The sequence below is a fragment of the Capsicum annuum genome, chromosome 7 (genome assembly GCF_002878395.1).
Source record: "Capsicum annuum cultivar UCD-10X-F1 chromosome 7, UCD10Xv1.1, whole genome shotgun sequence".
Lineage (NCBI taxonomy): Eukaryota > Viridiplantae > Streptophyta > Magnoliopsida > Solanales > Solanaceae > Capsicum > Capsicum annuum.
Genome location: NC_061117.1, coordinates 170,139,337 through 170,151,355, shown reverse-complemented (window position 1 = coordinate 170,151,355; position 12,019 = coordinate 170,139,337). Strand labels below are relative to the sequence as shown.

Genomic DNA, 12,019 nt, shown 5'->3' with positions numbered 1-12,019 from the left:
ATTTAACTAATTCACATTTCAAGTATCTACACATCACATTGAAAGATCCTAATTGGCTTTGAAAACTACTTTTCAACCAATTTCTGAAACTTAAGAAAAGTCACATAAAATTTAGACTTCTTTCTTATTGGAAACAACCAGGTATATCTTTCGTTGTTATCCACAAATAGAACATAATACTTCATGTATTAGAATGATCAACAATGGCTAGACATCAAATATCACAATGAATATTAAGTAATGATTCCTTTTCAATTTTATTTCTCAATACAGAAGAAAGTTTACAAATTTTTCCCAACTGGCATCTAGTATAAATAGCATGCACATTATTCCAACTCTTAAAACGTATAAGATTATTTCTACTAAAAAATTATAAAGAATTCAAACTAGAATGACCTAATCTAGTGTGCCAAATACAATTCGTCTTCCTCCAATTTGTGGTTGTTGTCAAGGCATAGGTGTTGATGTCTTCCAGTGCATAAAATCCTCCTTTTCTAGATCCTTTGTCTATTTATCTCCCTGAATTTCTGTCCTTAACAACAAATTAGATTCATCAAACTTAAGAGTGCAACAATTGTCTTGGATTTGCTAAGTGTTGCCATATTCACCAATTTCTTTTGAAGATTTGCTAAGGACCTAATTCTCATACTTCTTTGTTCATCTTACTTCTGCATATGCTGCCACTTTTACAATGTTTTACAATCATGTAAACATTATATGATCAACTAATGAAAATCCAGATCAAAGCACCTCAAACATTATGATCATACTTAACCATTATATATAGTTTTAATTTAAGATCACAAGATTTCAAAATGTTCTTCACTTTGTTAAACTCTGTTTCAAGTTAAACCAGACAAACAAATTGAAATGGAGTACTTAATATAACTTGACAGTAATGAACAATAATGCACTTCATAGTGACCACACATAACTATATTCAAAACACAAGTCCACCTTTCAAGTAACCACACTTAACTATATTCAAAACACAAGTCCACCTTTCAAGTAACCACACTTAACTATATTCAAAACACAAGTCCACCTTTCAAGTAACTACACTTCAATATTTTTGACTCACTAACTCACTTATCAAATGACCACACTTAACTAAATTCAAAATACAAGTCCACATATCAAGTACCTACACTTAAACATTTTCGACTCACTAACTCACTTCTCTAGTTACCACACTTAACTATATTCAAAACACAAGTTCACATTTTAAGTACCTACACTTAAATATTTTCAACTCACTTCTCCAAAGGCCACACTTAACTATATTCAAAACACAAGTCCACCTTTCAAGTAACTACACTTAAATATTTTTGACTCACTAATATTCACTTCTCAAATGACCCCAGAATGCAGTGACTTGAATCCTAAAGAAAATAGGTTTTAACAGTTCTGTACACCCAGGACCCATGGCGAATGTGTGCCATTGCCTAAAAGAGTATTCATCAGTTTTAGGGAACATTTCTAATAGGAAAAAATGGTTTTATCAGGTCTATATTTCTTTAGGAACATACTGTTTTCCTTTAAAAATGAACTTAAATATGAAAATGCTTTCTTTGATAAGGCAACCACGACACTATCGATTACAAGTTGACAAAGTTGCTAGAATTCAGCTAGTTTTGTATATTATTGGACTAAATTGGTAAATTTCTTCAAAGAAAATTGGGTAAAAGTGATCGAGTATTTGTACAGTTGACCCAAGCTCATTTGTAGTTGAATTAAACTTGCTGATTGATTGAATAAAAAAATTTAAAGGTACAATAAAGGTCAAATAAAAATAGTTTGCACTTTTCTCCTAAGATAGAAATTTCGCACAATTCAACTGTTGGAATGATTTAGTGACGCTAAAGAATCATACAGAATAAGGAATGCAAAACTTACTTTAGTGCATCCCGGCACATTCAACTTATATCCTCTTTGGTAGAGTTCAAGCTATGACTAGCATAATAGGGGAACTAGTGAAGCAAGAAATACCTCAACTGGTGAGGACACAACTGTGTTGGCATGGTTAATGTTGGGAGGCGGCGCTGGTGCTCTGTCGGATGAAATCCCGGCTGGCTCGACGGCATTGGGTTTTCTCTAGCTAGGGAAGAGAAGAGAGAAGCCGGGAAGATGAGAAGAGGCAGCATCGAGTTTCTCAGCGGCAGCGGCAGCCATTGATGGTTAGAGAGAGGTAAAGAGAGAGAGAGGTATAAAGAGAGATAGTTTCGTTTTCATTTTTTGAAATGGTGGGATTAGGGTTTTGCTGTTGTTTTAAAAGGAAAGGAATTGAGATCTGATCTTAGCCATTGGATCAACATTGATCAACGACTGAGATTAAAATTATTAAAAAAGGTCAGCAATTTAACTTTTAATTTGGAGTTAAAAATTGATATCAATTTTGGCTAAAATTGATATTAATTGGACAAAAAATAGGCTAGAAATTAAATAAATTGGACAAATTGAATTGGCTAAGGCTGATATTTAATAAATGTAATACTGAAAATAATAAGATTTCATTATTAAAATAACTATGTATGTAAAAAATAATGTTATGTAAAATTATTATTAGATTCAGTTATCTAACTTTTGATTACTGTAGACGTCACTACACGAGATATACGGATATTTACATATATTCAATTGACTATCATGCTTCCAAATATGTACTATATACATTGGTTACATACATATTTCTAGTAATATTTTTAAAAACCGACCACATATGGTCTGTTTTTAATCAAAATTAATGACAAATTAAAGTTTAATAAATTATAATTTATAAATTAATAAATAAAAATAAATTACAAAATAAATTAATAAATTAAAATTAATTTTTAACAAATTAAAATTTTAATAAATTCTATGATATTTATAACAACATCCAAATAATTTAATACAATGCGTATATATATAAATCAGATAATTAGTTATTCTATTATGACATTAACACGAGTAATATATTTCCTCAAATGTATAATAATATCAATGAATTTTCCAAATTACAATAAATTTTTTGTTAATTAGCTTTTAAATACGATATTATATATATATATATATATATATATACCTCGTAATACAACGAGTTAATCAGATAAATTATCGATTACTTGTCTTACGTTATTACAACTTCAACAATATACATGTGTCTGCATTGACACAAAATAGTATATTTATTTTATCAATACTGTGATATCAATGTATTATTCAAAATATTTTGATATATAGATTTAGTTATCTACCTTTCTTTTACTACATACGATCACTACACGAGATATATAAATATATTCAATTGGCTATCAGCTTTCAAATACGTACTATATACATCACATACCCGATTTTACTACCTCATAATACTATACAACGTATTTCACAGATACTCAGTTGAATTATCGGTTGGTTTATCTTATGTCATTAATATATCCTCACTATATAATATGTATATACTATATATATACCTATACATACACACACATATACACACTATCGACTATATCAATACGTACTATATACATCACATACGTACACGAATATATTATCCAATAATATAATGCGACATATTTCATATACATACTTTGATGAGTTATCGATTATTTTGATTAGCTTATATTAATATAACTTCAACGTACATTATATTAATATTATTCTATCATTTCAAATCAAGGTATTTAATATGTTTGGATAGATTCTACTAAAATTATCATAAATTGGCAAAATTAAGTTAAAAATAAATAAGTTGAGAAAATTAAATAAACAAATAATAAAAAGGGGTTGCTATAATAAAAATAAATAAATAAATAAATAAATAAATAAATAATAATAATGAAAACTAAAGAATGTATGTGTAAATTGTGAGTGTGCATATGATAAATATTAATAAAATTATGTAAAATAAATAAATAAAATATTATATTTGAATTAATAAATTATAAAAAATGATAATAAAAAGTAGTATAAATTACCTAGGAATTTTTCTACAGATTTAAAAAATATATATATTTGTCCATAGACCTGCGGATTTACCTAGAGATAAAATATCCGCCGATATATTTCCCCAAGTAATGTCGCAAGTACGAAATTTGCGCAATATGATGCCAAATTTACCTGCGGAACTTGTGCAAATATATAGTTCGCAGGTAATATGTTTTAATGTTGAGGAATTTAATATTTTCGTAGGTAAATCCGCATGTATTTCCTGTAATATTATTCCCTAGGTAAAATCCTCATGTAATTTACAGTTTTTTAGTAGTGCAAGATATGATACCAGTTTATTATGATTCGGACAGAATAAGCAAACCACAAGTAAAAGAAAACAAGAACAACACAAATTTACGTGAAAATCCTTGCAAAAAAAATCACGGACAGAGGCAGAGGAGATTTCACTATAATGGAGAGAGAGTACAATGTGGAGAAGGCTGAATTTTCTGAATAATAAAATAACTCACTAAATCACACTTATATAGTACGTGCGTACAAATAGATCCTAGGCCCAAGAACATAAAGGTCCATCAACAAAATTCGGGTCACAACTCTAACATAAAATTATAACAATTGCTAGATATGAGCTCATAACTTTAAAAATACAATTATTTTAATGCTAAAACCATTAAAGATTGAACCCATAGAGTTTGAGAATTTAATTCGCCTCTAATAAGAATGAAAATGATTTCCAATAAAATAAGTAGTTTTTGAACTTATTTTTTGATGTTTGATAAATATATACAAATAATATCTAAAAAGTATTTATATGTTATTTAAGCAAATACTATGAAGGTGAAAATAGGATGGATGGGGTGGATGTCCAAACATAGCTAATATACTACTCTTCAGTTTAAAAAAGAATGACTTACTTTGACTAGATGCAAAGTTTAAGAAAATAAAGAAAGACTTTTGAATCTTGTGATCTTAAATTAAAGTTGTATCAAATGTACCAAAATGCCCTTTAATCTTAGTGGTTCTAAACATGCCAAGTGGAAAGTTGAAATTAAAGTATTGCCAAAAAAGAAAAGGGGTCATTGTTTTTGAAATGGATCTAAAAAGGAAAGTAAATCATTCTTTTTGAAATGGAGGGGATATATATATTATGTTTGGTAGCATTTCTTTTACTATGTGTAAGATTAATATATTTACTTTACAAATTAGAAATTCGTATAACTAATATATGTATAATTTATGAGAAAATTTATGTTGAATAATTTTATGTAGGATAGAAGATTAAATAACTAATATATAACTAACTAAATTCTTCATAACTAACCTTACATAAAATAATGCATAATTCTCTCATAATTATTTCTTATATTACTAATACACGCATAACTATAATCAACTATCAAATTATTATATATTAAACTATATATACACACTGTAAATTTTCCGCCAAAAGTATTCAACTAATCCCCCTTTTGCCGATTATAATTCTGGTCCTGCATATGAACAAAGGCGGAGCCAGCCCTATTTAGGGGTTAGTCTGAATCTCCTTCGATGAAAAAAATATATTATATATACATGATTAAAATTATTTTTTATGTGGTTATAGTAGGTGTTGAACCCTCTTCAACTTTATTCTCTTTGAATATTGAACCCCTTTACATAAAATTCTGACTCCGCCTCTACATATGAAGTACTTGTTGATATGAAGGTAAATGTGCCTAATTTCTAATTATACTCTAACTAATATATCTGCAACTTATATATCTACAACTTAAGATATCAGCCAAATTAAAGTCATGTATTGCATAGATTGGATACTACTAGTAGTACACAAGGCAAACTGAAAGCTATATTGATGTCCATCTTTATCACATGATTGAAGACAAAAACTTGCTCATCATATGATTTTTCTTTCATTGATCTTCTTAACTTCGAGAAAAGCTAGTATATATAAGATAGGGGAGAAAACATTTTCTATTTTCCCATAATATTTAGGATGGTCCATATGTTTTGAAATAAGTTTCAAAGGAAAACTGATTTTTCAAAAATTAGGTACTAATTTGCTCTAATGACAATGTAGAAAATAAATTTTATAAACGACATTCCACTTCCACACCCAACAACCCATCCTTGCTCCAGGACGTCTACTCATCCGATCCTTCACCGCGTCCATCCTATTTTCACCTTTATAATACTTCCTTAAATAATACTCCCTCCGTTTAAAAAACAAAACCTATTTAACTAGACACAAAGTTTTAAAAAATAAAGAAGATTTTTGAATTTTGTGGCCTTAAATTAAATTTGTGTCAAATGTATCAAAATGTCCTTTAATCTTGTGGTCCTAAACATGCCATGTGGAAAGTTGAAATTAAAATATTGTCAAAAAAGGAAAGGGGTCATTCTTTTTTAAACGGACTAAAAAAGAAAGTAGATCATTCTTTTTGAAACGGAGGGAGTAGTAGATAAATGTTGTTTTCACCTGTACTCTATATTAAGTACTACTTTTGAATCTTGTGGCCTTAAATTAAAGTTGTGTCAAATGTACTAAAAATTTTTTTAATCTTGTGGTCCTAAATATGCTATGTGGAAAGTTGAAATTAAAGTATTGCAAAAAAAGAAAATGAATAATTTTTTTTAAACGGACTAAAAAAAATAGTGATTATTTTTTAATCAGAGGAAGTATATAATAGCAAAAAGAATGGACATTTATTGGTACTAGTGGACAAATGAATATGAGCGAAGGGGTTGTATAAAAAACAAGAAATCGACTTCCTCTTTTTCTTCTTAATTTACAGTGCGTTTTACTCAAAGTAATAGGGTAATTATTAGTACAAATAATGGATAAAATACATACTCCACGTCGGAAACCCAAAAATAACCTCAGGGAATTAATGAGAACATAATCCTTTTGAATTAAGTACATCAAAATTCGTCACGTATACATACTAAAATTTATTTGGATTGACGTAGCTAAGTTCGTAAAATATATACACGCATAACATAAAATAAAACATGAACATGATCATGTCAAAATCATTTCTACGTACATGTCAAGAGACAATCAAAACATGTTTTCGATACCATTAGATAAGTGACGTCAAAGTATTCCCAAGCTTATATGTTTATGGTTTGTTTGAGGGCCAAAAGAAAAATAGCTAGGATCATTTCAAGTCACTTATTGTTCAGTACTGAAAAGGCTAAATTAAACTTCTCTACAATAGCCAAGCAAGCAGTTGGGTTAACGAATTAATTAATGCACCTATTTTTGCATGCAATGTCAACATGAAATGACCCTCGTGTAGCTCTTTGTCCCTGTCATGCCTAAAAAAGTATACTTATTAATTACTACACATTAATAGCCCCAACAAAATTAGTTCATTCGTGACTTTAATTTGCGTCCCTTTTTCTCACTGCTACGGTGCTACCTTTATTTTTGTACTATATAACAACTCAACTACATAGCACGAAAATTATCAAGTGAAATTAAAATGGCACATAGTAAGATATCGTCATGGCTCCTTATAGTTCAATTATTTTTCATGTTACTAACCAAATCAAATGCCAAAGTTCCAGCAATTATTGTCTTCGGTGATTCATCGGTTGATCCTGGGAATAACAACCATATTGAGACAATTGCTCGGAGCAATTTTATGCCATATGGCCGAGATTTTGCTGGTGGTCGGCCGACCGGTCGATTTTCTAACGGAAGAATTACTACTGATTTTATTTCAGAGGCAGCTGGTTTAAAACAAACAGTTCCAGCATACTTAGATCCAGCTTATAATATATCTGATTTTGCATTTGGAGTTAGTTTTGCATCTGCTGGAACTGGATATGATAATGCTACTGCTGATGTTCTGGTAAAGCCACTTTATAGTAGTCTCGCATGTTTTTTAGTTTACTTTAGAGCTTGTACTTGGTTTTGTTGCGTTATAGCATTGGACGTGATTAAAAAGTTTCATGCTAAAAGTAATATAGTAGTAGAAAACAATTAAGAGTGTTTAGCTAACATGATCATACTACTTATAAACATCGCTTTAACTTACTTGCTCGTTCAGTAATTATATAAACACTCTAAATCAGAGGCGGATCCAAGATTCAAACTCTTCGGGTGTCAAATAAAATTGTCAACTGGTAAATTTACGACTCTTGTTGCCCTGTTTTAATCAATAATGCTTAAGAAAAAAATAAAATAAAAAATGATGTGTTGTTGATCAAGATAGAACCAACTACCTTTGACCCATAAAAGTGACACTTTATCACTTACACTAGGATTTAATATTTTACTATTTCAAGATCGAACCCACGACCTATTACACATAAAAGTGGCGCTTTGCCACTTGCAAATAGTGCTTTGATATTGTGAGTGACAGATTTAATATATCAATCTATATATATAATTATATATAGAGAGTTTCCGTCGAAGTTTGTGGGTGGCGTGCCACCCCACCGGCCTTAATACATCCGCCCCTGCTCTAAATGCTTATATAAGACAAAATAAACTTAATCCAACTTATGTTTTTCAGCTTATGACGTTATTGATTGGTTAGGCCAAATATTTTACTACTATTTTATTTTTGATATTTTTTCTGATTCTCAAAATACTATGTCCAGAAAAGAACCAATGAGTCCCTCCCCATTTAATTTTTGTTGTTTATTGTTCTCTTTAATTTATAATTTGTATACATAAGACATATTAGTTATTCTAATACAAAATTTATTTGATCATTAGTATTTTTAAATACATCAACTGCCTATTATTAATTACAGCACTTCAAATTAAACATGTAATTGCTTATTTAAAAACTAGCTTCAACACCACAAATAGAAGTACCTTTCCAGCTTCTGATGCTCATTACCTATTTTTAATCAACTCATTCAAATGAGCTTTAATTAGGTTATATATATACAAGGTGTACAAATGCTTTTCTTAAATGCAACTGTCTTTCGAAAAAGTTGGGTGTGCGCAGTCTAAAAGGAATAACATTTCATTATGTCAATAGTAGTATTTTTACGTTGACTTGGTCCAACAATATTGTGTTGGTTGTTTGGGAGGTGATAGTAGTTTGACGTGAGTAGAAGATTTAAGAATAAATTAAGTCTTTCATGGAAAAAGCTAAAATATAAGTAAGGCACCAAAATTACCCATACCTTTAAGAGTTATATTAAAGTTGGCAAGAGTTCACAACTTCACATGTTTCAATTTTATCGGATATTCTCGAAGAATCATATATAAGAGTTTCATATGTCACTTCTTATTTGTCCCCCCTAATAAAACAACAATTTTCATATAGAATTCTCGGATAAATATCCTACATATGAATCGGTATCATATTTTTGACGGATTAAAAAGAAAAAAATACGATATAAAACGTGAAATGACATAGTATTTAGTCGTTTTATGATAATCCTATCATGTTTTATGAAAATTCTCATGCACGGTCTTAAATTGCAGGGCGTGATACCTTTGTGGAAAGAATTGGAGTACTACAAGGAATACCAAAAGAAACTAAGAGCTTATCTTGGTGATACAAAGGCAAATGAAGTAATCAGCGAGGCATTATATGCCACAAGCCTTGGAACAAATGACTTCCTTGAAAACTACTACACCATGCCTCAAAGGAGATCTCAATACACTATTGATCAATACCAAGCTTTCCTAGTTGGAATTGCCAAGAATTTCATCACAAATTTGTACAATCTTGGAGCAAGAAAGATATCACTTGGTGGACTTCCTCCAATGGGGTGTATGCCATTAGAAAGAACAAGAAACATAGGAAATGGGAATGAATGTATGGAGAGTTACAATATTGTGGCTGTGAACTTCAATGAAAAATTGAGTGGATTGGTGATGGAGTTGAATAAAGAGCTTCCTGGGATTCAAGTTGTTCTATCTAATCCTTACGACCCTCTGCTACAAATGATTAAAAATCCTTCCTCATACGGTACGTAAAAGAAATTTAAATTAAATGAACCGATAACATAATAAATGTTAAATACCATTAATGTAATTTAACTTCTTATTATCATTTACTTCAAGTCGCTCATCGATGCCATTTAAAGAGTTACCTGCTAGTAATTACATTTTAAGTAATCTGAACTGATTGTGTACTATCTTTTATAAGAAGTCACCACGTATAGAATTTGTTTTAAAAAAAGAGTTTAAAGCAAATTCTGTATGTACATTATCAATGCAAAGTGTTTTTCACACCTGTGAGATTATTCAAAAGATATTTACATGTAAACTTTCAAAAAAATATGAAATTTGTAATTTTGAAAATAAGATATATCACTGCTACAATATTAATGATAAGTATGAAAACTTACGCTCATGGTGAGTGCAATAGAAACTCATAAAGCTTTAAATATGCTGCCTATAGTACTACATATATTAGAGAATTAATTTCAGCACTATCAGTGCAATTTAACCGATTTAATATATCGTTGTACTCTATTTAGTAAGTTATTATATCATATTTATATGAAAAATTACATATTACTGTACTCAAGTTAAAATGATGGCAACGATAAATTTTTTATTTTACATTGTCAATATATAGATGATAAAGTACTATCGTCTTGTTATTTATTTGACAGGGTTTGAGGTTGCTTCAGTAGCATGCTGCGCAACAGGATTGTTTGAGATGGGTTATGCATGTGCTCGATACAATCTTCTTACATGTAAAGACGCAAATAAATACATATTCTGGGATGCATTTCATCCAACGGAGAAAACTGATCGTATCATAGCTGATCATGTGGTTAAAACAGCTCTCTCCAAGTTTTTAGCATAGTTAGTATGTCTATTAAATTGAGTTAAATGTATTAATTTGTATGCTTTGGGTGTTCCGTAATATCATATTTGATTAGTAGAGTGTGTAATTATGTATGTTAATTCTTAGATGATGGACAAACAGGTTTAAGTGAAGAATCATGCTTGAACGAACTAGATAAACATGCATAAATTTAATAGTCAATGCAAACTGGGTGAGGTTGCGTGATTTTCTTTTATCCCTCGTAGTGAGAAAGATATATGTATGAGAAAATGAGTGCTTTTGCGTGCTAATAAAATTACCTTTTCTTGAAATCGTTTTTGTTCTACTTATATATATATATATATATGTATATATATATATATATATATATATATATATATATTGTAGTGAGAAAGATATATGTATGAGAAAATGAGTGCTTTTGCGTGCTAATAAAATTACCTTTTCTTGAAATCGTTCTTGTTCTACTTTTATATATATATATATATATATTCTTTTATCTTTCAATTAAAAAAGAAAAATAAAACTATAGAAAATTTTTGTCTTCTGTGGGATTTTTCAGAGAGGAAAAGAGAAAAAGGAAAACATTGGGCTTAATTTTTTTTTAGACTACAAAAATTACAAAAAGATGAACTTTAGTTAATTTATTTTCTTCCGCTAAAAAAGAAAAGGCCTTTATCAATTCAAAAAATAAGCTTTCTCTTATAAATATATACTACTAGATATCGATGGCTCGTGCCGACAGAAGCAATATATATTATTTTTTTTATCTCAAATTAAATTATTAAAATAATTTATATTTTTTAATCATTGTGATTTATAGTATTTTTTTTATTTCAATTTAAATGATGCTGGTATAGTTTCGAAAACCAGACAAATATTTTATATTTTTCAAATTTCTTAAGTTGTTAATTATGCAATTTACAATGTCTTTTACATTATTTTTCAATAATATATGAATATTCTTCTTGTCTCAATTTATGTGGCACAGATAAAATTTCGACAGTCAATCAAATGTTTTTTACATATATACTTTTATATTAAGTTCTTTATTATTGTGATTTATAATACGTTTTATTTTATTTTTAAATAATATAAGTTATTTTATGTCTTGCTCTGTCCCATCCCAATTTATGTGCACTAATATAATTTCGATAGGCAATCAAATTTTTTTATGTTGACATAACATTTTTTGTCTCTTTTATCTTTTTTTTTATTATATAAAATATTATCAATTTTTCAATACTTAAATGATCATAACAATAATTAGGAGTGATATAGTAAAATCACGATGAAAGCAATGAAGCATACATGTC

General features: G+C 29.1%; 1 protein-coding gene across 1 annotated transcript; it reads left to right on the top strand.

Moving 5' to 3' along the window:
• Window positions 1–7,310: 7,310 nt before the first annotated feature.
• LOC124885642 (GDSL esterase/lipase At2g04570) lies at window positions 7,311–11,014 on the top strand. The gene is made up of 3 exons (XM_047393837.1): window positions 7,311–7,787; window positions 9,383–9,872; window positions 10,525–11,014. The coding sequence occupies exons 1-3, from the start codon at window positions 7,416–7,418 to the stop codon at window positions 10,719–10,721; spliced, it is 1,059 nt and encodes a 352-aa protein (XP_047249793.1). The 5' UTR covers window positions 7,311–7,415; the 3' UTR covers window positions 10,722–11,014.
• Window positions 11,015–12,019: the final 1,005 nt, after the last annotated feature.